At 44.4% G+C, this 27,400-nt stretch overlaps 2 protein-coding genes across 11 annotated transcripts in view; one reads left to right on the top strand and one right to left on the bottom strand.

The window, feature by feature from the left end:
- Positions 1-70: 70 nt before the first annotated feature.
- tfr2 (transferrin receptor 2) lies at positions 71-23,886 on the top strand. Of its 3 annotated transcripts, none has more exons than XM_032583291.1 (19): positions 72-172; positions 777-1,019; positions 1,095-1,130; positions 1,202-1,361; positions 1,436-1,616; positions 1,686-1,826; positions 7,829-7,937; positions 8,054-8,296; positions 8,412-8,551; positions 8,629-8,801; positions 8,869-8,988; positions 9,088-9,170; positions 9,241-9,304; positions 9,377-9,444; positions 9,954-10,024; positions 10,119-10,203; positions 10,334-10,558; positions 10,661-10,801; positions 23,562-23,886. In XM_032583291.1, exons 2-19 carry the CDS (start codon positions 927-929, stop codon positions 23,823-23,825), a joined length of 2,397 nt encoding a protein of 798 aa, XP_032439182.1. In that variant the 5' UTR covers positions 72-172; positions 777-926; the 3' UTR covers positions 23,826-23,886. The 3 variants fall into 3 exon arrangements, with proteins under 3 accessions (XP_032439184.1, XP_032439182.1, XP_032439183.1); XM_032583292.1 differs by having other exon boundaries at positions 73-172; positions 10,661-10,841; positions 23,562-23,642; XM_032583293.1 differs by lacking the exon at positions 777-1,019 and having other exon boundaries at positions 71-172.
- A 1,505-nt stretch (positions 23,887-25,391) lies between these two features.
- dlg4b (discs, large homolog 4b (Drosophila)) overlaps positions 25,392-27,400 on the bottom strand; it is a 28,300-nt gene continuing 26,291 nt past the window's right edge. For all 8 annotated transcript variants that reach the window (XM_032583294.1, XM_032583298.1, XM_032583295.1 and 5 more), the window contains 3 exons: positions 26,978-27,087; positions 26,770-26,861; positions 25,392-26,681 (listed from right to left, as the gene is read on the bottom strand). In XM_032583294.1, the coding sequence (XP_032439185.1) occupies positions 26,575-26,681; positions 26,770-26,861; positions 26,978-27,087 (309 nt within the window). In that variant the 3' untranslated portion in view covers positions 25,392-26,574. The remainder of the gene's footprint in view (positions 26,682-26,769; positions 26,862-26,977; positions 27,088-27,400) is intronic.

Raw genomic sequence — 27,400 nt, 5'->3', positions numbered from 1 at the left:
GCCTCTGTTTACTGATCTGTTAATAAAGTTAGCTGATCAAACACCCTGCTGACCTTTGACCTTCTGAGCAGCCAATCACAGCAGGCCGAGCCGGGTCACCCTGCAGAACTCAGCCCGACCCGAACAGAGCAGTTCTGGTTCTGATCAGGAAGCAGCTGGGTCCAATCTGAAGGTAAGAACCGACTGAGACGTTTCTGTTAAAACAGGTGGAGAATTTCTCCCCCTGCTGGTCAGGAGGAGGAACTGCTGATGCTCAGACCTGGACCAGAACCAGAACCAGTCAGACTGGACCCTGACAGTCTGATGACTGGTTCTGCTGTGGTTCTGTAGACACAGAGCTGAACTGGATCAGAACCGTCCAGGACGGATTATGATAATCCTAAATTCTACCAGATAATCTGAACCTGAACAGATTATTGAGTCATTAAGACCAACTGGACAGAACCACCAGAACCAGAACCGGGTCTCAGTCTGATGGTCAGTTTGTCTCATGATCAATAATCAATATCAGTTTCTCTAGTAGAACAGGTGACATTAACCTGGTGACCTTATGACCTTTGACCTCCTGCTGACAGAATATTAGATAATCAATGATTATTGATCTGATATAAAGACCATCAGCTGATGGATCAGAACCACCTGGACCGGGTCCAGATCATCAGAACCTCCTCAGGTTGAAGCTGCAGTGCTCAGCCAATCAGGGCTCAGCTTCAGGATGATGTCATCATGAAGAAGAAGAGATAAAATCTCCTGTCTTGAACTTTGACCTCCTCCAGCTGACCAGGTGCTTCTAGTGTCCAATCAGAGGACAGACAGGTGTCACCTGGACAGATTGGACCAGGTGTCTCCATGAGGGACTCAGAACCAGAACCAGAACCAGAACCAGATGGAGACCAGCAGGTTCTGGTTCAGATCCGACCCACAGCATGCTGAGCCTCCACCTACAGAACCAGCTGCAGACTGAGACAGAATCATGGTTGACCTTTGACCCCTCCATGATTCACCTGACAGTCCACCAGGTGAATCATAAAGGTTGACCTTTGACCTCCTGGTCAGGATGACCTGGGTTCACTGTTCTGTTCTCCTCCCTGCAGTGCATCATGGGAACTCTGACGGCTCACCTGACTCAGGTAACTCCCTGCAGAGCATAGCCCCGCCCCCTCTGTCCTGTAACCATGGTAACAGCTCTTTCTCTCTCTAGTCTGATGAAGAGGAGGAAGCTGCAGCCCAGAGGGAGGAGCTTAGTCTGGAGGAGGTGGGGCCTGTCAGTGACATCACAGGGTGGCTGCTGAGGCATCTCCATGGTAACAGTAGAGGCTGCGTGTTGCTAGGTGTGTGTGGGGGCGTGGCCTTCACTGCAGGTGAGACCAGATACATCACCTGGTCAGAACAACACCTGGTCTGGTCATGTGACTGACATGTTGTCCTCTACCAGCGTTCCTATTGGCCCTCGCTGTGCTCAGGGGGCGGGGCCTCTGCTCCCAGGAGGCGGGGCCACAACAGCCTGGGGGCGGGGCTAACCGACCTTTAGACGGAGGGGCGGAGCTTTACCTGGGGGAGCTGAGAGAGATGATGAGGAGGCTGCTGCAGGACGAAGATCTGCTCAGCACCGTCAGGTAGACACGGTTACCATGGTAACAGCAGGTCGGCCAGTCCTGCCCTCTGATTGGCTGTCTCCGTTCCAGCCGGGTCAGCAGAGCGGATCATCCTCCTGGTTCCTCAGAGGGAACGGTTCTGGCCTCAGAGGTTCTGGGTCGGTTCAGGAAGCTGCAGATGGATCACACCTGGACCGAGTCGCTGTTCGCCACGCTGCAGGTACCTGACAGGTGAGACAGAGAGGGGGGGGGTCTGTCTGCCCAGCAGAACCGGTCCGATCCAGTTCCTCTATCAGGTTTATCTCATCATGTTGCTGACTTTATGACCCACTGGATCAGAACCGACTGACTTTGACTAGACAGAACATTTTCCTGTTCAAAGACACAAACAATCAGAACCAACAAGATGAGTTTCAGTTCAGGTTCCCTGAAGGCTCAGAGACTGAACCCGGACCCAAAAGGACAGACAGAAGCCTTTACACTTCTCAAACCCAGAACCAGAACCTCACAGAACCGGTCCACTCCAGTAGAAACTCTTACCGAATAAATCAATAACTTCCTGGTTCCTCTTCCTCTTTCCATGAAACAAAATTAATTTTTTCTAAGTTAGAACAGAAAATATTCACAAGTTTAAAGTTTTTACCACAACAGACTCCAGAACCAACCCTCTGGATTTGGTTGCCATGGCAACAGGACATCCATCAGGTTCTAGAGGTACCCACTAACTGATCAGGCCGGTCCGGATCACTGAGGTTCTCCTGATGGTTGAAGGTTCATGGAGGTTCTGCAATGTTAGAAAAACATTCCAGGACTTTCCCAGGACTCTCCATGACCTTCAGTATGATTTTCCAGGACCTGGTGCAACAGGTTCATAAAGAAAAGTTTATGAATGAAAGATCGACCCACCAAGTTGAACTCTAGAGAACTTGTAGGGTTTGGGTCAATAATCCTAAATCTACACAGAGAGGAAGGAAACATGACAGAATGTGGAAATGAATCAAAAATAAACTTTAAATCCTGCTAGTTTATAAATCACTGAACGGATCAGAACCTTCTGCTGTCGTCATAGCAACCTTCCAGACCCCTCAGGTTCTGGTTCTGCTCTGCATCAGAACCAGAACCAAACAAGAAGAAGCAGCTTTCAGCTTCTATGCACCACAAATCTGGAACAAACTTCCAGAAAACTGTAAAACAGTTGAAACACTGAGATCATTTAAATCTGGACTAAAACCAGCTGTTAAGAGTTTTATTTCAAATGTAATCAATAATCAATTTAATGATGAAACTCGACTTTATGTCATGTTTTATTGTTGGTTCTGTTTTATGACTTTATGTTTTATGATGTAAATCTCTTGCTGCTGAAATGTGCTACACAAATTAAACTTGATTGATTAATATTGACGTCTGAATCATAAGATGATGATGTCATAAACAAAAACATGTTAGCAGTGATGCAAACACCAGATTTTACATGTATGTAGAGCTAAAGGTTCAGAACAGACACAGTGAAACTCCTCCAGTCTTTAACTGGATCCCAGTTCATCCAGTTCATCCAGTTCATGTTCAGGTCAAAGTTCAGCTGCAGCTGCTTTGTGTTTTCAGCCTCCTGATGTTGAACCTGGTTATCATGATCAGGTTTTAGGTTAAATCTAGTTAGATTATTAACAGGATTCAGAGCCGTGATGCTAAACATGTTTAGTTTCAGTAAACTATGAATCTGAATGAGGATCATTTAGATCAACTGGTTACTGTTCAGGTCCAGTAACAATAAGGAAGAAACATCCAGTCTGTGCTGTGATTTATCTAAAACTGAGATTCATCCAGAAACATCCACAGACACAGGAAGTCCTTGAAGCCACATCCTGTCATAAACCAGAGACTCTGGCTGCTCTAGATCTAGACAAAAATGACTTTTTGTCATAAATGTTTATTTATTCTCTGTGTCTCAGATGGTGGAGATCAGGTTCATAGGGATATAAATATAAAGTTAATCACATTTCATCTGCAGTGGTAAACTATCTGATAAATACTGATCATATTTTAACTATTAAAATTATTTATTGTAAATCATCCAATAAACATTTTCTCCAATAAATCTGATGTGTTCAGTTAGAAATTATGTTATATTTATTTTGGTAGATAATAAGATAGAGAATCTGAGGAGGTTCTGTCTGGTCCGTCTCCATGGAGATAAAAACCTGCAGCTGGTCAGAATCAGAACCAGAACCTGAACCTGAACCAGAACCAGAACCAGAACCAGAACCAGAACTAGAACCTGAACCAGAACCAGAACCAGAACTAGAACCTGAACCAGAACCAGAACCAGAACCAGAACCAGACGACTCCGGTTCTGATTTTACAGTGTCATTTCCACACTGTAAAAAAAGACATAGATTTTACAGTAAAACGCCGGCAGGCAGCAAAGGGTTTCCATAATTACATAATTTAAGATAAAACATTTTTCGTTGCTCAGCCGTTGTTCTTTTTTCAGATAAATCTTTACAATTTTTCACTGTAAAATAAAATGTCTAAACAAACTAAAATAAACAAGAAAATGACTTTTAAAACTTACTTTGTGAAACAAAAACATTTTTCCTGTAAAAATACCAAAAATAATAAAATACACTTTTATTCTGTAAAATTTCCTATGAAAAAAATGTTTTGCAGTTTATTAGTAATAATAATCATAAATAGTAATTTCAGAAAAACAAAGAATTATTAGGAACTTTAATCAAAGAGTTTACCTGATAAAATATGATCACAATTTGCTGGTTATTTCAGAATAAATTATTAATATCCTCATTTCATGAATATAATTAATTTTTAAGTTTATTGTATCCAACATGTTGAGTTATTTTTGTCAGATATTAAACCTTTTTCTCTTAGTTGCATTAATTTATTAAAACATAGAAATGTAACACTAATATCCACCTTTCATTCCAGAAAGTTTTTTATTTACTATCTTTAAAGTTGTAAACATCAAATATTAACATTTTTACTGACAGACAAAATTGTCTGACATATTTTACATCAACTGTGACAAATAATTCACTTTCTGTAACTTTGAGAACTTTATTGGTGCTGTTCTCTATAAAAATACTAAAATATGCTAAATGTTTCTTTTTTGAAATATGCAAATGAAGTTATAAAAAAATAAATATTTGTTCTATTTCAATTAAATCTGAATTAAAGGAATAATTTTACCTCAACTTTTTTTTAAATAAAATTACCTGTGCAGTAAAGTTAAATTACATCTTCATATAATAAAAGAAAAAACTTTACAGAAATATTTTGGTTCATAAAATGCCAGCTATATATTTTATATTTTACACCATTAGATGATAACATTTTAAATTCTGTATGAAAACTGTAATCTAAGAAACTTCTGTAACAGTGAAGCAAAATATTGAACACTTTCACAAAGCTTATTTATGAAAATATGATTTGTGAATCTGACTTTCACAAACAAACTTCAGATTGGTAAAAATTGAAGTTTGTTAAACATTCAGAAGTTTAATAAACTGATTGAATAACAAAAACATCCAGAGTTTGTGACTCACTGAGGATCTGGGCTGGACTGAGGAAACTTTCTTCTTCTTGGGTTGAACGTTGATCTCTGAGGATTTATGGAAAATAAACACTTTTATGGAAAAGAGGAGGAACAGAGATGGAGAAAATTAACAACCTAAGATGAGATATGAAACTGAGAAACTTGATAATTACAAATAGAATAAAAACAGAAATGAACTCCAGAGTCAACCGTTGCTCCTCAGGATGATGAACATTAAAGACGCCAACATCAGGAAGAGCTGAAGGCGGCAATGAGGTCACTGGTCAGATTGTTACCATAGCAACAATCTGATCCTCAACCTGAGCATAAAATAAAAATAATAATTCAAACTTTTACCAAGGGATCAATGTCAGTTATTTACACCAATAAAGATACATGAACAATCTGGAAGATGGATCCTGACAATATTAAGAACATAAAAATACTTGATAAAGTTATTAATATTAATAAGAAAAATATGACAGAAAACAAAATGGAAAGTTTGAGTGAAAGGAGGCGAGCGATCAGGTAAAGCAGCACAAGGCAAAGTGCAGAGGCGCCAGCTGATTGGTCCACAGGCTGCCAACTTTAAATACATAAACTATAAATCTATCGATTATAAACATATTCTTTAGGAATAAATCTGGTATGCTACTGAAACGCTCAGAGCAACACGCTTGCAATCCGACTTAAAAAAATTATTATTTTCCTAAAAACATAAACAAACAACGCTTAGCCTGGCGGGGGCTAGGAAAGCATGGCGGGCTGCCAGGCTTATAATACACTGAGAGAAACCCTGGTATGACAGACAGAATGGATCAGGAGAGGAACTGTAGACCCATCAGAACCTAAAGAACCAGAAATCAGAGTTTCATCCTCAATCATCTCTGATATGGTACAGAACATTTAGTTATGATGATTAAGTTTCTTATTGTGCTTTTAATGGTTTGATTATTTGCTTATTTAATAATAGTATCAGGAAACTATAATAAAGGAAAAATAATGTTTTCTTTGTTGCCTGTTGTACATACAGTGTGTGATTCGGGTCCAGTTCAGGTGTTTAATTTGCAGTTTACATTTAAAACGTCACTCAGTGCCATAATTTGGAAAAATAAAATAGTTCACTTCATCTCCTGAGGCTGATGAAGTGAATTATTTAGAGGCTGGTTAGAGTATTTGGGGTACTCTAACCAACAAATATGAATAGAGGTTAGACCTCTATTCATACAAACTGTATGTATGAGTGATTGCTTTATGGATCACTTTTTAAAGACAGAAAACACTGAGACAGAATATTGTCTATCACTGCAGTTCCACCCCACGACAGCAGGCAACGTCACATTTAAAAATACAAGATTTATTGCGAGGCAGTCTGTGATGAAAAATATAATCTTCCAGGAACTAAACCGATTCTCCATATATGTTGAAGAATTCATCTTAGAAATGACACAGCCGTGAGGTTAGCTAACTTAAAGTTAGCCTGGGATCAGAAAAGGCAGAAAAATCCAGGCCACCTTTTACCCAGAGCATTAAAACGAAGCTCCACTTATAGGATGGGTTACATTAAGTCACATGTCTCTGAAACATTCACGGCCAGAAACTGATTTTTAATCTAACTGGTTCACTTTTAATGCTAGAAAGCTAATGTGACTTAGCATTTGCACCTTCGCTGTCTACAACACAGCGCTGTTAATAAATAACCACATTTAGATTATTTGATTATTTTCTTACCAAAGTAACTGAAGACCAGGTTTGGTTGAGATTAAGTCCTAGAAAACAGGAACAACTTGGTAAAAGTGAAGATTATTGATGCCGTTGTCCAAAGTGAAACTTACATGGCGCTGCATGACGTCATCTGCTCTGACGGAGCGCGCTGATTGGCCCATTTCAAATCAGGCGCCTTAATGTGAAGATGCTCCAGACTTCGTTTTAAATAAGATACAGTTAAAAACATTCAGTTTTATTGTTTAAAAATATATATAAAATATTATTTAAGTATGAATGAATAGGAAAAACATCAGATTATTATTTTAATGAAGATATATTTGAATCAATAATGTAGGCAGCTAGCTGAAGGCCTGACAGCTAGCTGCCTGTAGCTCATGAATTTATGAGCTAAACAGAATATATATTTAATAGCTGCACACCTTGTTATTTATAAACAAAATAATCCAAAAGAGAAGAAAAATATGCTTTAATAAAAATCACCAAACAGGAGGAAGCTGATAAAGACCTGAAAAGATCAAATCAGGATTCTGAGTGAAGTGCTTTATGTTTCTTGGCTAAAAAATTAATAATGTGAAAAATATTTCATAAATCACAATGTCATATGACAGCATGTATTCATCACCAGTTCAATTAAAACTTGGACATTTTTCAACAAATAAAGGTAAAAATCACAACTTTTGACCGTTATAAACTTTACAACATTTTTCTGATAAAGAAAACACTGAAAGAGAGCTTTATGGTGGAATAAAACATTTTTTATAAGAAAAAATCTACAAATTACAGTTTCAAAATATTAATTTATTTACAGCAACTTCATGTCAAATCAACATTACGTTTTATTCCTGTCACAATTTTACTGTTTAACATCGTTAAATATATGGATATTTTTTACAGTGCAGTCTTCCCAGCATGTTACTGGTCTATACTGGTCTATACTGGTCTCCTGTCCCTCCAGGTCCCTCACCAGTTCCCTCCACCTGGTGGATTCTGCAGGTCGGGTTTCTGAACAGATTCCTCTGAACCCGTCTGATTACTGTCCCTACAGCGCCGCAGGAAACTACACGGTAGGAGCACAGGAAGTGCTGGTCTCCATGGCAACCACAGTCCCACTCACCTGTCCATCCACAGGGGGGCGTGGTCTCCATGGCAACCACAGTCCCACTCACCTGTCCGTCCACAGGGGGGCGTGGTCTACGCCCACTACGGCCGTCCAGAGGACTTCAACTGGCTGAGGAGCGTCGGCGTGTCGGCGGCCGGACACCTGGTGGTGATGCGGGTCGGGGGCGGAGTCAGCTTCGCCGAGAAGGTCCGGTTGGCTGAGAGGAACGGAGGGGGTGGAGCTCTGATCTACCCTGACCCCGCCGACCTGCCGCAGGACCCCCGGCGCCTCGGACTGAACGCTCACACCGCCGTGTCTGAACATGTAACAGAGAGAGAAACCTTATCACACCTGAGACTCACCTTAGACAACCTGAGATAAACCTGAACTAACCTTAGACTCACCTGAGCTGCTGGCCAATCAGCTTCTCTCCCTGCAGGTCCACCTGGGCTCAGGTGACCCCTTCACCCCCGGCTTCCCCTCCTTCAATCTGTCCCGGTTCCCTCCCATCCCGTCCTCCGGCCTCCCGCTGATCCCGGCGCTGCCAATCACCGCTACTGTAGCCGCCAAGCTGCTCAGGTAGGACACGCCCCTCAGTTAGGCCCCGCCCCCTCAGGTGTTCAGCTGCTACCTGTCTGCCCTCCTCTCTCCCTCAGCCAGCTGTCGGGTCCTCCCTGTCCGCCATCTTGGAGAGGGCGGCTGCCGTACGTCCGCTGCATTCTCGGTCCGGACTTTAGTTCTGGTCGGAGAGTCCGGCTGTCGGTCCAGAACCTGATGACTCCGGTTCTGCTCAACAACATCTTCTCCTCCCTGGAGGGCCGAGAGCCAGGTACACTCTGACATCATCACACCGCCAGGTGAAGCCTCCAGGTGTAAACCAGTGACCTCTGACCCAGACCAGTACGTCATACTGGGAGCCCAGCGAGACTCTCTGGGTCCAGGAGCCGTGAAGTCTGGAGTCGGAACTGCCGTCCTGCTGGAGCTGGCCAGAACCTTCACCGCCATGGTGAAGAAAGGTAAGACTCACCTGGACAGGTGAACTTCCTGTTTCCTTCCTGTCTCTGACTCACCTGGACAGGTGAACTTCCTGTTCTTGTTCCTGTTGATGGTTCCAGGTTTCAGTCCGCGGCGCAGTCTGCTCTTCGTCAGCTGGGATGCCGGAGACTTCGGGAACGTCGGAGCGACGGAATGGCTCGAGGTTTTTCCCAGAATCCCTTTCTACCTGCTGCTGACCTGAACTCTACCTGACTGTGACCTCTGACCCACAGGGTTACCTGTCCATGCTGCACCTAAAAGCCGTGGCCTACTTCAGTCTGGATCAGGCCATCATGGGTAACTGAGCCAATCAGAGGGCTTGGTGTTCCTCTCAGCCAATCAGAGGTAACAGGATCTGTTGTTCACCAGGTGATGATCACCTGTCGGCCTCCACCAGTCCTCTGCTGGTCGATCTGCTGGACGCCGCCATCAGACAGGTGAACAGGAAACGGTTCCTCTGGTTCAGACTGCAGAGTTTAAAATGTATATCTGGTCTAGAGCCATTTAATAATCGTCCTTAAGATCCTCAGAAAGAGGAAACTGGTAGAAACAGCATCAACATCTCACCATGTGAACCAGGATTTAAAGGTTTACAGATGAAACACAGAGATTCACAGGGATCCACAGGGATCTGTACCTGGACTCCTTCAACTCTTGATCTGTTAAGATCAGAAATGTTAGATTGATTCCTCAGTATAATTCAGGTCCAAATCCTCCAGAAAGTTGGACCAAATGAACATCTTGTTACTCGGCTCCAGCAGATCTGAGCTGGTGCTGCTGAGAGGATTCAGGTATTTGATTGATTTGGAGCAGAGATGCAGCTAAAAGTTGCAGGATGGCAGCTCTAGAGCAGTTATCCACCCCTGATCTATAATAACCCTATAATAATGTTGGATGTAGTTCCACATCCAGCCAGCAGGTGTCGCCTGTTCCTGGGTTTCTGCAGGTGGAGCATCCCAAACATGCAGGTCAGACCATCTACAGCCAGGCTGAGAGAGACGGAGGCAGCTGGAGGATGTGAGGAACCAATCAGAGCTCTAGTCCTCTAGACAAGATGGCCGACAGGCTAGCTACAGGCTAGCTACAGGCTAACAGCTGCGTCTCTCCTCAGCATGAAACCACTCTACCTGAACAGCGGCGCCTACAGCTTCACTGCGTTTGCTGGAGTTCCTGCCATGGAGCTGAGGTTCACTGAGGTAAGGTTCTGTAACGGTTGGCTTGGACCCAGAAAGGCCCGGTTCTGGTCCATCAGAACAATAATGGCTGTCAGGTCATTGAACCATAGAGCTAGAGCCAGCAGAACCTGGTCTGTCTCTCGTCCTCCAGGACAGACCCTATCCGTTCCTCAACACGCCGCTGGACACCGTCCCTCGCCTCCAGGAGGTGCTGGGGGGTCGTCTGGGGGTCACTGGGCGGAGCCTGGCGGAGCTGGTGGGGGAGATGGTGCTGCGACTGGTCCATGACCACATCCTGCCTCTACGCATCACTTCCTACGCTCAGACGGTGCTGCAGTTCAGTGCTCACCTCAACAAGCACTCAGCTGAACTGCAGGTAGGGACAGGTGGAGGACACTTGGGGTCCTTCAGGTGGAGGACAGGTGGTGTCCATCAGCTGGTCTCTCAGCCAGTCTCTGTCCTCTCTGTCCTCTGTCAGTCCAGAGGCGTCTCTCCTCAGTGGCTCTTCAGCGCCAGAGGAGATTACAGCCGGGCAGCAGAGACTCTGCAGAGAGCCATCGACTACAGCGACCTGCACGACCTGAACACCGCCCGGCTCTACAACACCAGGATCATGAAGGTAAAAACATCATGGAGGTAAAAATACCAGCAGCATGAAGGTAACTGTTAAAGTCTCATATTAACTTGTCTTTGAGTTATTTTGACTTATGTTCATGTTTTCTCATTTGTTTTGAAAGGCTCTAAGTTGTTCTGTCACTTCCTGTTAGCGTTATCTATGTGCATGTTGTACTGCAGTTGTCCACTCGGGGCACTGAGAGCAAGTTATTTCTGTAGGCAGCTCAGTTCTGAAGCAGAAGAAGTTGAACCTACGGTGGCCCTGAGGTGCAAACCACTTCAACAAATTCAAAAATGCTACATTAACAAAATAGAAGAGGTACTGTATGTTCCAGTGTGAGACCTGAGAAATCGCTGATTGGACAATAGGCATGAATATGTTTACTATACTAGCCAGTTTAGTACTGCACTAGTTAAGTGTTGCTGCTTAGTTATGACGCACTGAGTGGTTAATGTTGTTGGTTGTTGTAACAGTCATTATACTGCTTGGTTCCTAGACATGAGTAGGTATCACCACAAGGGGGCGCCTATTCCCTTTTTCTTTTGTTGTACTATTGTACAGAGTAAGAACTCGTTTTCCATGTGGTGTAGAGGAGATCATCGGTGATGATGAGGTGCAGAGCGGTGAATTATCATTTCTTTTCTCATGTATGAGACTGTAATGTTAGTACCGTGGAGACCTGGCTTTACATGGACGAAGTGAAAATAAAGCGACAGTGTGGAAAACTTCAACAGTGCGTCCTGCTGTTTTGAGTTAGAGTGGCTAACCACCATTGCTAACTCCTTCTCCAACCTCTCACCGCACCGTCACAATTGGCGCCCGAACATATTTTGGACTTTTCCCTCCTGGATACCGATTCAGCTTTGGACTAGAGGTGATTGTTTACAAGTTCCTTGTGGATGTCTGTTTCATGGGGTGGATACAGTTTCTGAGCGGAGTACGTCGCGATCAGTGTTAAAGTTTGCTGGAGGCATTCATTGCCCGCATATCGCTGGACGTCGTGATGAGCTGTCCCCGTCGGATTTATGTCCTGAAAGCTGTGCGTCTGCTAGTCTGCTGAAGAGGAGGATGTGTTTAAATGACAAGACCACCGCATATTAACTAAATTAACTCACGATTGCTGAAGGACTGGGTGAGTTTTGTGGATTATTTTTCAGTGGAGCTCAGTCATACGGACTACTTTATGGATTTTGACTTGTTGACCTGCGGAAGCATACGGACAGACTGTGCTGCACAAATAACGCAGCAGTGGCAGCGGAGAGCAGGACACCCCCGTGAGCTCGTTTGTTTCTCTGTTTAAGAAGATATCATATTTTATATTTGGACATTTTCTCGCCTACGAGCCCTACTGTCAGTGCTGAAAAAAAATAAAATAAAATAAAAGCAAAACGAACTGAACATTAAAGAACACAAGCGATCTTGTTCACGGTCCTGAGTGTTTTTGGTGTGAATATTGCATTTTTTTTTTGGACTCCACCATAAAGGTTAAAGAAACAAAAATGGCATTTGAACCGGATTTTTCTGTTTTTGACTCTGACATGGATATTGACTCTCTTCAATTTATACCGCCGCATCAGAGAGCTCCAGACCTCTGTCAGCAGGTACAAGAATTGAAAGATGATGTCAAGCAGCTGAGGGATGTCCTCCATAACACATTGTCCCTGCAGCAGAAAATGCTGAATCATCTAGATAAGGTTAATTCCTGTGAGTCTAGTGGACCTCCTGCACAACAGTCTCCTGCAGCTCCTGTGGCCACCTCAACGCCATATGTGCCTCCTGTGAATATCAGTGCGAGGCATTCCAATGACACATGTCCTTATCCTGAAACTCAGAGGGACCTGCATAGCTCTTTCCTACAGACTCATTCAGCTGAGCTAACCAACACCACAAGAGTGATTGCTGCTGCACTACATCACGCCAAGCTGGAACCACCAGTATTCGCTGGGGATGGTGAAGTGCAGGCAGAGGACTGGCTACAGGCTGTGTCAGCATACAAGTCCACTCTGAATTTAACTGATGTCCAGATTCTGAATGAGTTGCCCCATTTTCTCACGAAAGAGCCCAGTAAGTGGTTTAAAGCCCTTCGTTCACACATTAGCTCATGGGTGCACTTCTGCCAACTTTTCCGAACAGTCTTTCTGCCCACTGACAACCAAGAAAGTATTCTCAGAGGCATACTTGACCGTGTCCAGTCAGTTGATGAACCATTACCGACATTTGTAGCTCATATGTTGAGTGAGTTTAATAAGCTAAGTAGCCCACCACCTGAAAAAGAGCGTATTCAATTAATATGTAAACATTCGCTTGAAAAATACAGGGTGGCGTTGTATGGCTCACCTGTGTCTTCTGTGATGGAGTTGCTGCTCAGGGCTCATGAACTGCATGCTGTACTGGGACCTGATAGCCACCAGAACCTTCAAAAAAGACATTGGAAGCAGCAGAGAGCTGAGCCACGCTGTTATAAGTGCTCAAGCCCTGGATATACATCGAAAACGTGTCCTGCCTGTAATCAGGGCCATAGTCAACAACACATGTCGGCTCGGTTCCATAATGAGATCAGTCCCACTACGTCCTTTGACACGCCTGGAGCTGAAACAGACAATGGAAACTCCAGCCCACCTGTAGACGAAGCACCCCAAAGGCCATTGGGAAACTTCAAAGGGGGGAGGATATTTCGTCGAGGCAATCCTCCCTCCAGACGTTAACTGAGCCTCACCTTTCTGCAAATAAATTCCACATCCTTGGTCATGTGGAGGACAATGAGTCTACTGCTACCTGGAACACTCCATTTAAAACTCAGCTGAACTTTAATGGAACCTGCACCGAGGCGACTCGACACAGGCGCTTCACTTTCGGCTGTACGTGCAGATCTCATTAACGCAAATGGGGTTTGTCTGCAGAAAGTACGTCAGTGGCAGGGGCCGCCAGTGAGCCTAGCGGACAACGCTCCTTGCCTTCCAGAGGGTGTGGCTTGGCTGAGTAACAGTCATTATACTGCTTGGTTCCTAGACATGAGTAGGTATCACCACAAGGGGGCGCCTATTCCCTTTTTCTTTTGTTGTACTATTGTACAGAGTAAGAACTCGTTTTCCATGTGGTGTAGAGGAGATCATCGGTGATGATGAGGTGCAGAGCGGTGAATTATCATTTCTTTTCTCATGTATGAGACTGTAATGTTAGTACCGTGGAGACCTGGCTTTACATGGACGAAGTGAAAATAAAGCGACAGTGTGGAAAACTTCAACAGTGCGTCCTGCTGTTTTGAGTTAGAGTGGCTAACCACCATTGCTAACTCCTTCTCCAACCTCTCACCGCACCGTCACAATTGGCGCCCGAACATATTTTGGACTTTTCCCTCCTGGATACCGATTCAGCTTTGGACTAGAGGTGATTGTTTACAAGTTCCTTGTGGATGTCTGTTTCATGGGGTGGATACAGTTTCTGAGCGGAGTACGTCGCGATCAGTGTTAAAGTTTGCTGGAGGCATTCATTGCCCGCATATCGCTGGACGTCGTGATGAGCTGTCCCCGTCGGATTTATGTCCTGAAAGCTGTGCGTCTGCTAGTCTGCTGAAGAGGAGGATGTGTTTAAATGACAAGACCACCGCATATTAACTAAATTAACTCACGATTGCTGAAGGACTGGGTGAGTTTTGTGGATTATTTTTCAGTGGAGCTCAGTCATACGGACTACTTTATGGATTTTGACTTGTTGACCTGCGGAAGCATACGGACAGACTGTGCTGCACAAATAACGCAGCAGTGGCAGCGGAGAGCAGGACACCCCCGTGAGCTCGTTTGTTTCTCTGTTTAAGAAGATATCATATTTTATATTTGGACATTTTCTCGCCTACGAGCCCTACTGTCAGTGCTGAAAAAAAATAAAATAAAATAAAAGCAAAACGAACTGAACATTAAAGAACACAAGCGATCTTGTTCACGGTCCTGAGTGTTTTTGGTGTGAATATTGCATTTTTTTTTTGGACTCCACCATAAAGGTTAAAGAAACAAAAATGGCATTTGAACCGGATTTTTCTGTTTTTGACTCTGACATGGATATTGACTCTCTTCAATTTATACCGCCGCATCAGAGAGCTCCAGACCTCTGTCAGCAGGTACAAGAATTAAAAGATGATGTCAAGCAGCTGAGGGATGTCCTCCATAACACATTGTCCCTGCAGCAGAAAATGCTGAATCATCTAGATAAGGTTAATTCCTGTGAGTCTAGTGGACCTCCTGCACAACAGTCTCCTGCAGCTCCTGTGGCCACCTCAACGCCATATGTGCCTCCTGTGAATATCAGTGCGAGGCATTCCAATGACACATGTCCTTATCCTGAAACTCAGAGGGACCTGCATAGCTCTTTCCTACAGACTCATTCAGCTGAGCTAACCAACACCACAAGAGTGATTGCTGCTGCACTACATCACGCCAAGCTGGAACCACCAGTATTCGCTGGGGATGGTGAAGTGCAGGCAGAGGACTGGCTACAGGCTGTGTCAGCATACAAGTCCACTCTGAATTTAACTGATGTCCAGATTCTGAATGAGTTGCCCCATTTTCTCACGAAAGAGCCCAGTAAGTGGTTTAAAGCCCTTCGTTCACACATTAGCTCATGGGTGCACTTCTGCCAACTTTTCCGAACAGTCTTTCTGCCCACTGACAACCAAGAAAGTATTCTCAGAGGCATACTTGACCGTGTCCAGTCAGTTGATGAACCATTACCGACATTTGTAGCTCATATGTTGAGTGAGTTTGATAAGCTAAGTAGCCCACCACCTGAAAAAGAGCGTATTCAATTAATATGTAAACATTCGCTTGAAAAATACAGGGTGGCGTTGTATGGCTCACCTGTGTCTTCTGTGATGGAGTTGCTGCTCAGGGCTCATGAACTGCATGCTGTACTGGGACCTGATAGCCACCAGAACCTTCAAAAAAGACATTGGAAGCAGCAGAGAGCTGAGCCACGCTGTTATAAGTGCTCAAGCCCTGGATATACATCGAAAACGTGTCCTGCCTGTAATCAGGGCCATAGTCAACAACACATGTCGGCTCGGTTCCATAATGAGATCAGTCCCACTACGTCCTTTGACACGCCTGGAGCTGAAACAGACAATGGAAACTCCAGCCCACCTGTAGACGAAGCACCCCAAAGGCCATTGGGAAACTTCAAAGGGGGGAGGATATTTCGTCGAGGCAATCCTCCCTCCAGACGTTAACTGAGCCTCACCTTTCTGCAAATAAATTCCACATCCTTGGTCATGTGGAGGACAATGAGTCTACTGCTACCTGGAACACTCCATTTAAAACTCAGCTGAACTTTAATGGAACCTGCACCGAGGCGACTCGACACAGGCGCTTCACTTTCGGCTGTACGTGCAGATCTCATTAACGCAAATGGGGTTTGTCTGCAGAAAGTACGTCAGTGGCAGGGGCCGCCAGTGAGCCTAGCGGACAACGCTCCTTGCCTTCCAGAGGGTGTGGCTTGGCTGAGTATCGGCTTTATGAACAAGCGCTTTTATCAACGCTTCGCCATCATCCATAACCTGTCTTCCCCTTTCATATTAGGGATGGATTTTATGATGAGAGCCTCGATAACCATGCATATACCGACAAGGACAGTTTTTATTGATGACAGTCCCTGTCCGACCTTGGATGAAAATGAGGAACACAACCTTGACCTGTTTCCTGTTGAACGGACTCTTATGTCTCTGAACATTTTATCAGACACCATGGAGTCAAAAGTGGCTGAGGCGAGCCTGGAGGAAACGCAAAAATCAGATCTGTATGATCTTCTTTCCCACCATAGCTCCGCTTTTGATGGACACCTTGGACACACTACATTGGCGGAACATGTGATCAATACCGGAACTGACAAGCCCATAAATCTTCCCCCCTATCGCTCATCTCCAACCAAAAAGCGTTTGATTGAGGATCAAGTGCGACAAATGCTGGAAGACAACATAATCGAACCCTCTACCAGTCCATGGGCTGCTCCAGTGGTGATTGTGAATAGACCTGGTTCTGATCCAAGATTCTGTGTGGACTATAGGGGTTTAAACCAAGTCACACAAAAGGACTCCTATCCATTACCACGAATTGACGAATCCCTCGACTTTCTGGCTAGAGGAAAGTACATTTCAACCCTGGATTTGGCTCGAGGATATTGGCAAGTTGCTGTTTCAGAGGAATCCCGACCGAAAACGGCTTTTGTGTCTCACTGTGGCCTCTACCAGTTCCGTGTGCTGCCATTCGGCTTATGCAATGCGCCAGCGACATTTCAAAGGCTCATGAATTCTGTGTTAGCGGGCCTGATCTACAAAACATGTGCAGTGTACCTTGATGACATCGTGGTGGCATCTCCCTCATTCGAGCAGCACTTGAAAGATTTGGAGGAGGTCCTGAACAGACTCGAAGCAGCTGGCCTCACTTTAAAACTGAAAAAGTGTCAGTTCTGTCTGAGTGAGTTCACATTTTTGGGTTATCGCATCACACCTGCTGGCATAAAACCTGACCATGATAAAATCAAAGCTGTCATTGATTTTCAGTCACCATCCACAGTGAAACAGGTCAGACAGTTCCTGGGACTCACTGGCTATTATCGGCGCTTTGTCAAGGATTATGCCCGGCAAGCTGACCCACTCCATAAGCTCACACAGAAAGACACTGTTTTTCACTGGGATGACAAATGTCAGCAAGCCATGAATGTTTTAAAAGACCGAATCACGTCAGCCCCTGTGTTAAGATTTCCGGACTTTGCTAAACCCTTCTATGTTCATGTTGATGCCTGTGATCTAGGACTGGGCGCTGCTTTGATGCAAAAAGATGAAGAAGGCCGAGATATTGTGGTCTCGTATGCAAGTCGTTCTCTACACAAGGCTGAAAAACCATACTCAACCCCTGAAAAAGAATGTTTGGCCGTCATTTGGGGCCTGGAACACTTCAGGCCATATGTTGAGGGCCTTCACGTGACTGTTTTCACAGACCACAACAGCCTTAGGTGGCTTATGTCTCGCCCAAACCCGTCTGGCCGGCTGGCTAGATGGTCTTTGAGACTGCAAGACTTTGACTTTTCAATTGTCCACAAGCCAGGACAACACAATGCAGTTCCTGATGCTCTTTCCAGGAATCCCCTGCCGAATCGAAGTGACACGCCCACTGATATCTTGCCAGAACATGCTGTTATAGGCAGTTTGGACCTCCGTTCCCTGCCCCCAGTGTTATTGTCGGATCGTTCACACATGAGGCAGCTACAAATGGACGACCCTGTGACGGGTCAACTCCTCAGAGACATTGAGTCAGACTCATCGGTTCAAATGGACAGTGAATGCCAAGAACAATATACTGTCTATGACAGTTTGCTGTATTACAGGGACCGAAAGCCTGTATGCGGTTTACACCCATTAAAAGAACTTAAACTTTTTGCCCCAACATCTCTTCGTGGCACCCTGCTGAGCTATTACCATGACCACCCCACTGCTGGCCATCTCGGTGTTTCCAAAACACTAATGAGACTACGACACGGGTTCTTTTGGCCTGGCATGGCAGGTGATGTCAAACGTTATGTCACTTCTTGCTCGGTCTGCCAACTCACAAAACCAAGTCAACAGAAACAAGCTGGTCTCATGGTCCCTATTGTGCCCAAAAAACCCTGGGAATACACAGGAGTGGACTTTGTGGGTCCCTTGCCCCGTACTCAATCAGGAAATGCTTATTTGCTGGTCTTTGTGGCCTATTTTTCGAAGTGGATTGAGGTATGTGCAGTTAGAGAGGCCACAGCTCGGGTCGCAGCTAGCAAGTTCTTGAGTGAAATATTTGCTAGGCATGGTAGCCCCAACTACCTCATTTCAGACAGAGGCTCTCCTTTTGTTAGTGAGCTGTTTGAACACACTGTGTCAGCTCTAGGCTCAACACACAGGCTTACTACAGCCTATCACCCACAAACAAATGCGACAGAGCGTGTGAACAGGACGCTTAAAACAGCTATCCGTGCCTATGTGAGTGACAAACACACTGCTTGGGACAGGTTTCTACCGCAAATATGTTTTGCACTTCGCACAGCCCCGCATGACAGCACAGGTCTTAGCCCATCCATGATGTTGTATGGTCGTGAGCTGGACACGCCTCTCGATCTAATCGTTCAACCAAGCTGTGATGGACTGGATGACCCAGATGTGCAGTATCCAGAGACTCTGAGAGCCACCCTCAGGGATGCTCATCATCACGCCAGGGCTGCGCTAGATCTCAGCCACAAAAGACAGAAACACTACTATGACTTGAAACGCCGCCATTCTGCTTTTGGGATTGGTGATCTTGTTCGAGTGAAGTCTCACCCAAGATCGGATGCTTTGGCTAATTTTACAGCTAAACTGGCACCGTTGTTCAAAGGCCCCTTCCGTGTCAGTCAGAAACTCAGCGATGTGAACTACAGACTGATTGATGTTGAAACTGGAGCCGATGCTGGAGTTTTCCATGTTGTGACCATGCAACCTTTCCATACTTGGGACTCTGCCAGCTGCAAAAAGACTGCCGGTGCAGCTGCACAGGTGGATCACATGGACGATGACCTTGAGGACGGTTCCCCTCAGACTGACGCCGTCCTTGACCTCCCTCCAGGTGATGTGTTTTGTGATGTGCCGAATGATATTTGCCACTCACGGACGCCTCACGGGGTCAGTGAGACCCACGCTGATGAGACTGAGTCTGGCCAAGTTTCAGGAGGTGATGGCCGTTACAATCTGAGAGCCCGACGTCATCCCAGGATCACGACTGGTTGGTCAGATCATAAATGGACAAATATCTACCATACTGACAGGCTTGACAGGGTGTAAGGTTATATTTGTTCAGGTTAATGAATGCATCTAATTTTCAGTTAGATGTGTTATGTTGTAATTTTTGTGGTTACAACCCAAAAGATAATAAGAAAAGAAATTCTGATGATTTGGGATGATGTTGGTTTTGTTGTCAACCATTGTTACATAGGAAGAATTTTATTGTCCCTTAACTGTTCTTTAGAGGGTTTGTGTTCAGAAAACAAAGAAGAGTTCCACACTGATTTTATGTTTGCTTTTTGGAACCTAAGCTGGCTTTGTGTTATAGTTATCCACGGATATGTATACAGGGGTGATTTGATACCTGCCCCGGGTGTAACTGCGGTTTTACGGCTATGTGTTGCTTTGTTAAATTCTGTACTGGTGTCTATAGTCGTGTGCGGCTGAGGACAGCCTTTGTTTACCAGGGGGGCATATGTAACAGTCATTATACTGCTTGGTTCCTAGACATGAGTAGGTATCACCACAAGGGGGCGCCTATTCCCTTTTTCTTTTGTTGTACTATTGTACAGAGTAAGAACTCGTCTTCCATGTGGTGTAGAGGAGATCATCGGTGATGATGAGGTGCAGAGCGGTGAATTATCATTTCTTTTCTCATGTATGAGACTGTAATGTTAGTACCGTGGAGACCTGGCTTTACATGGACGAAGTGAAAATAAAGCGACAGTGTGGAAAACTTCAACAGTGCGTCCTGCTGTTTTGAGTTAGAGTGGCTAACCACCATTGCTAACTCCTTCTCCAACCTCTCACCGCACCGTCACATTGTGTGTAAAGTTAATCCCAAAGATCTTCTTGTCCAAATTACAAATTTGTTCCAGTCAGATGAACCGTTTGTGAACAAATCCATTTATTCCACGATACACGGCCACAGTGTTAACAATGATGTAACCACAGAGGTCAAAAACTTGTATGACCTTCAACACCTGTCAGCTACCTGTCACCTGGAGGCCACAGCCCCATCTAGTGACCAAAAACCAAAACTACACATATTTGGCTCCAATTGTACAGTACAAAATGGAGCCACTGCCTTTACCTTTCACAGGTAAGAATAAAAGATAATAATAATAAGGTAAATTTACGAGCATAACTTCTTAACTTTGTGGCCAGTTCTGTGCATTTCCGTAAACAAACTTCTAAAGAACAGAGAAATATTTCCTTTGTAACTGAATTGGCCCAGTTAACTACTCTGATTATTTTCTTAGCTTAGCTAATTTTTTATACTGTGTAGTTTTTCTAAAGAGGGAGAGGCCATGAGAAACCTGTAACGGTGCTTTGTTTGTTTATTGTTACCATGGTTACCTAGAAGTTGGCGAGACAAGTCACTGTTTGTGGTCAAACATGGTTACTTTAAGGTACGTCAGGTGTCTGTAAGATGTTTCTTATAATTTATGTAGATTAAAATAATTTGTTTGATATAACAGAAAAAGTCCATTAATCCAGAGAGCAGCGTGGAGACCATTTGGTCAGGACATAAAGATCAGACTCTGTTTCACAGATCATGTCCACAATGTCTGTGTTTACAATATTCACCCCATTGTTACCAACTCACCAACTTTTTACTATATTTAGCGACATTTCAGACAAAAAATTTTTTTATATCAATTAAAATCAAAATCAGCAGGTCAGGCTTTTTAAAGATCGGTAACTGGAGATCGGCCAGAAAACTGCAATCGATGCAGCTCAACTTAAGATGGAACATATACACACATATTCATGACATTCTTTGATTAAATTAATTTCTCTTAAGTGTTACTCCAATAGTTAAAAATGTAATTTATACCAGGTGAGTCTTTCTCCCCTGAGAAAGTGGACCGGTACCGGTACCGGACTGATTCTGAGCCTTCAAATGATTTTAACAGAAGTTTCTCATAACTTAGAAGTTGATGTAAAAATAATATTTTTAGCCACTAAATGATTTTGCTCAGCAGCAAACAACATAGAGCAGCTCATCATGTAGCAGCTTGTAGCCTGACGGAAAAACATTTAGCTAACAATGTCAAACATTGACAAGTTTTAATTATTCTTATTAAACACGGTTTGAAGCCAAAATAGCTCAGAAATATCCAGAGCCACCATGAGAATCAACTCATTTAAAGTTTAAACTCTAGCAGAAATGTTTACTGCTGAACTGGACCGGTCCAGGTCGCTATCAAGCTAATGTTCTGTTAGCAGCTTTACTAGTCTTTTTTATAAACATTACCAAGGCTCATTAAAACAAACATTTGTCTTGGCTTGTTTTATTCTTCCTCTTTCTTTTCTCCTTTTTTGAAACATAGTTTTCTTAACTTAACTTCTGACCGGAGTTTTGGACCTTTGGATGTTCTGAACGGCAGCTAATGGTACCGGGGAAGCGTGCAGTACCTACCGCGGCCACCAGGGGGCCCAGGACCAATTTATTCTTTTTTTTTTATCCATAAAATAATTTCTACATACATTATCAAATATATATTATTGTAAAAACAAATCAGTTCATAGTGAAATTGTGTGTTTTTGATATTATAATGACATTAAATTATTACTAAAAAAAATCAGCTCCACTGAGGGGGCCCCTTGGTGGCCCTGGGTCCCTCAGCAGCTGCTTAGTTTGCTTATGCCTTGGAGAAAACCCATTTCGGCCGCTTGTATCCGGCGATCTGGTTCTTTCGGTCATGACCCAAAGCTCATGACCATAGATGAGGGTGGGAACGTAGATCGACCGGTAAATCAAGAGCTTCGCTTTTTGGCTCAGCTCTCTCTTCACCACGACGGACCGGTACAGTGCCCGCTTGACGGCAGACGCTGCGCCAATCCGCCTGTCGATCTCCTGCTCCTTTCTTCCCCCATTCGTGAACAAGATCCACTTTATACCTTGCACATGTACAGAGCTAAATAACTTATATTTTACTGTCATTACTGCACTTTATATTCTATATTTATATTTATATTCATATTTTATACTGTATTTTATTTTATTCTGGAGTAACCTCACAACATTGAAAGCTCAAAACATTGTCCTGAGCCGTATGCAACGAAATTTCGTTCTGTATTCACCCTGTGCATGCAAAATGACAATAAAGTCAGTCTAAGTCTAAGTCTAAGTCTAAGAGATACTTGAACTCCTCCACCTGGGGCAGGACACACCCCCCTGACCTGGAGAAGGCACTCTACCCTTTTCCGGCTCAAGACCATGGCCTGGGATTTGGAGGCTCTGATCCTCATCCCGGCCGCTTCACACTCGGCTGCGAACCGCTCCAGCGAGAGCTGCAGATCATGACCTGATGAAGCCAAAAGAACCACATCGTCTGCAAAAAGCAGAGATGAGATCCTAAGGCCACCAAATCTGATCCCCTCAACACCCTGGCCAAGCTAGGACATAAAATAATATCTTACATATGAATGCTTGTCTTTCTAAGTAACTGTCCAATAAAACATCTGAAAATATTATTTAAACAATGGATCGTTACCTGTTAGAAACTCGGCGCTTCAAACTGGCGTTGTTAGTTTTCACACCTCCTGTTTTTAGCTGTAGATTGTTGATCCACTTTTCTCCTCTTTTGTCTGTAAGTTTTTAAAATTAACTCCTTTGTGACCGACTACCTTAGAAACACAAAAACAACATTTATCTTTCTATTAGAACGGTTAGAACAACCGTACAGGACTCAGACTTTAGGCATTTTGATGCTGGATCAGCAGAAATAAATGGGCTGCATTTACTTCCTGCCCTCCATCTGCACTGGGTCGCCTCGGTGCTGCGTCGTCTGAGACCCAGAAATAAAGTTCATCAGCTCTGATGAAAGGCTGTGGTTCATTATGAACATGAGAACTGAAAACTCATCATATCAGTCGATACCCAGACAGAAGGACCCAGCATGAAGACATCAGCATCATGAAGTTTATCAGAGGTTCATCACAACAGACAGATCTATGACCTCTGACCTTTCCCCCTGCCTCCAGGTGGAGTACTACTTCCTGTCTCAGTACGTGTCGGCGATGGAGACGCCGTTCCGTCATGTGATCCATGGGCGGGGCAACCACACTCTGAGCGCGCTCACTGAGCATCTGACCCTGCTGACCTCTGACCCCGGACGCTTCGACGAGAACCGCTTCAGACGGCAGCTGGCTCTGTTCACCTGGACGCTGCAGGGGGCGGCCAACGCTCTGAACGGAGACGTGTGGAGCATCCGGCACACACACACCTACACACACACTAATACATAACACACACACACACAAATAGAGACACAACACACACACTAATACATAACACACACACACACACACTAATACATAACACACACACACACACAAATAGAGACACAACACACACACGCCCACACACCTACATAACACACACCTACACACACACTAATACATAACACACACACCTACACACACACACACACTAATACATAACACACACACACACACCTACACACACACAAATACATAACACACACACACACACACCTACACACACACTAATACATAACACACACACCTACACACACACACCCATACATAACACACACACCTACACACACACCCTACATAACACACACACCTACACACACACTAATACATAACACACACACACACACACACACACAGTGTGAACAGTGGTGACCTGCTCGCTCTGGATCATCTTGTCCATCATTCAGTCTTTAGTATCTCTGAGGATCAACAGGTTCAATGAAAACCAAGGAGATCTGCTGGTTTCTGCTGGTTAAATATTCATGATATTCTCCAGATACATAAATAAACTTCTGTATCATTCAGTGAAATGGATTTTAGGTTCATGTTGGTGTGAAGTTGTTCTGTTTTAAAACATTAAAGTTTGTGACTGAAATCTCCTGAGTTAACAGAAAACAACCAGAATATAAAAATAATAAAAGTTCATGAACTGAAACGAAACCTGGAGATGAAAAATAAAACTGAATAATCAAAGAATTTTTTGATGAAAACGATCCAGAGAGTTCTGATGGGAACTAAAGATGTAGAATGGGGCGTGCCGTGGTGGCGTAGCGGTTAGCGCGACCCACATTTGGAGGTCTCAAGTCCTCGACGCAGCTGTCGTGGGTTCGACTCCCGGACCCGGCGACGTTTACCGCATGTCTTCCCTCTTCTCCTTCCCCGTTTCCTGTCAGCCTACTTTGTAAAAAGGGACTCTAGAGCCACAAAAAGACCCCCTGGAGGGGTGAAAAAACAAGATGTAGAATGAGATAGAGGCGTTTTGCTCCAATGTGTTGCCATGACAACCTGAGCAGAGCTAGTGTTATAGCTAGTGTTAGCATAGCTAGTGTTAGCACAGCTACTGTTAGCAAAGGTGATGTCTTTACTGAACCAGAACCAAGAAACATTTCAGAGGAAAAACCTGATGGATCAACGATGGACAGACGGCTGGAATCCATCAGCTGAGAGGAACAGAACTGAAGGAACAAGAACCATGAAGAACAACTTTAAAAGTTCTGGATGGATGGATGGAGGATGGATGGACAGATTAATATATGGATGGATGTACATATGGATGGACATTAAAACATTTTAATAAATCATCAGACCCAGAATCCCTAAAGAACATCCGGATCAGAACCACAGAAACGGAAGGAAAACATGGAGGAACCGATGACGTCACAGCGTATGTGTAATGATTATATCTGCCAGCAGGGGGAGACAAATTTCCATCTGCCAGGTGTTTAAAATTAAAATGGTTCAGATGGTTAGAGGCTGAGTTCTGATGGTTCTAATGGTTCTGATGGTTCTATCAGCACTGAGTTGGAGCCAACATTCAGTTTTATAAGGAATTTATTTAAATATTTGAATTTCATTAATAACTAATTTTTCTGTTTTTACAAGAAGCCTTCAGACCAGCAGCCTCCTCTGGTCCAGGTGTGTCTCTGTTGTCCAGGTGTGTCTCTGTTGTCCAGGTGTGTGTAAAGAGTCTCTCCCTCCTCTTCCATCTGACCCGTTCCAGCAGCAGAACCAGTAAGGTTCTTGTTGAGTCCAATTTGGTCCCCATGTCTTCTGCTGAGCCACCGGCCATTACTGCTGCTGCCAGGTCCCGTGGAGCAGGGCACTCTGGGTAATGTAGTCCTGTGTGATGCAGGATGCAGCAGCTGAGAAAGACTTAATATGAAATGTGATGCTCAGATCACATGGAGTCCTTCAGCCTGAACAGAACGGCATTATGGGAGTTAGAGTCCAAACAGAGGAGGAGCAGAGGGTCGTAGTCCAAAAACTAAAAGGATTGTTGGTGTAAACGTCCAAACCGAGTCTGTGGTCCATGGAGAGGAGGACTGTGGGGGTTGTAGTCCAAAAATAAAAAGAATCCAAACAGAGTTGTAGTCCAAATGGAGGATGACTGAGAATGTTTTACAAAGCAAACTGAAACTAAACTTTAAATCTTTCTCTGAGGAAACTATCAAATTAAATTAAATTAAATTCTTTTTCTCAACAATCAGATAGAAATATTTTAGATCTGAGGAGTTTAATTCATGAGCGGTTTGGTCTAGGTTGCTTCTGCCTTGGGCCGGCTCTGACAGGAGAGCTGAGGGAGTTGTAGTCCTAAAGAGGAGGATTGTGGGAGTTGTAGTCCAGTGGTTGTGTGATAGTTTAAGCCCTGAATAGACTGTGTGTTTGAGCCCCATGGTTTTATTTACAGTCACACACGTCTGTATGCGCGCGCACACACACACACACACACCCACGCTCCCTGTCTAACACACACACACACACACCACCTCCACGTCACAGAAAGTCTTAATAAATAAATAATAAATAAATATGTTTCTATAAATACTTGGATCTGGTTCTACAGTCTCTGATTCATTATCTCAGGATTATTCGTCTCTCTGGACAGGAAGTGGTCGCCATGGTTACAGCAGTCTCTGGTCCTCTCCATGTCTTGTGGCTCCGCCCACAGCAGCTGGAGGAGGTGATGGTGGTTGCCATGGAGACAAAGCTCAGCCAATCAGAGCCTGTCTCTGGCAGGAACCCAGATGTACGGTCCGCTCTGCTCCTCGATGACCAGCTTCACCTGGAGGTACACCTCATCGAAGCTGTCGCCCTGGGCAACGGCTGCAGGAGACAGACAGGAAGGAGCAATCTGATTGGTCGGTTAGAGACAGGCTGGCTCTGATTGGTCCAGGTTCTCAGGTGTTCTTACCTGTGAAACACTCCAGGAAGTCCTGCTCCAGCTTGACGGCTCGGTCCAGAGCTTTCCTGGCCTGATCCTCCGAGAGACGCTTGTTCAGGTCCCTAAAGACAATCAGGGAGACGATTCAGCCCAGAGGAACCGGACGGGTCCAGGACCCGGTCTGGTCCTGACCGGTTCTACAGACAGCTCAGGTGAGGTCAGGTAACATGTTTCTTACAGGATGTTCTCCAGGGAGCGCGGGCGGATGAAGATGGCGATGGGGTGAAGGTGAGCGGCCTGCAGACGCCTCACAGCGTTGGCTGAAACATCCAGGATGCAGTGCTTCCCCTGGAACAGCAGGGGGCCACAGTTAGTAAGGCAGGTACAGGTTAATCATGGACCACAGGGGTCAGGAGGTCATGCTGTGGTAAACATCAGGACAGGTGACCAAACCTTTGGTTTTATGTAAAAACCCAGAACAGCAGCTTCTATACAGTCTGTTTCTACAAATTAAAGTGCTGCCGTCCCTTTAAATCTGTTCCAGTATCTCTGGATCATCAGACCAGGTAGAGGCAGAGATCCTCTCTATGCAGACGATGCTCTGCTCTGCTTCACTGGATGACTGAAGATTTGTTTCATCGTTTTATTTACTCATCATCGA

This window comes from Xiphophorus hellerii, chromosome 14 (genome assembly GCF_003331165.1).
Source record: "Xiphophorus hellerii strain 12219 chromosome 14, Xiphophorus_hellerii-4.1, whole genome shotgun sequence".
In the NCBI taxonomy this organism is placed as follows: Eukaryota; Metazoa; Chordata; class Actinopteri; order Cyprinodontiformes; family Poeciliidae; genus Xiphophorus; species Xiphophorus hellerii.
The sequence above is the reverse complement of the archived record's forward strand: the minus strand, read 5'-3'. Positions and strand labels throughout refer to the sequence as shown.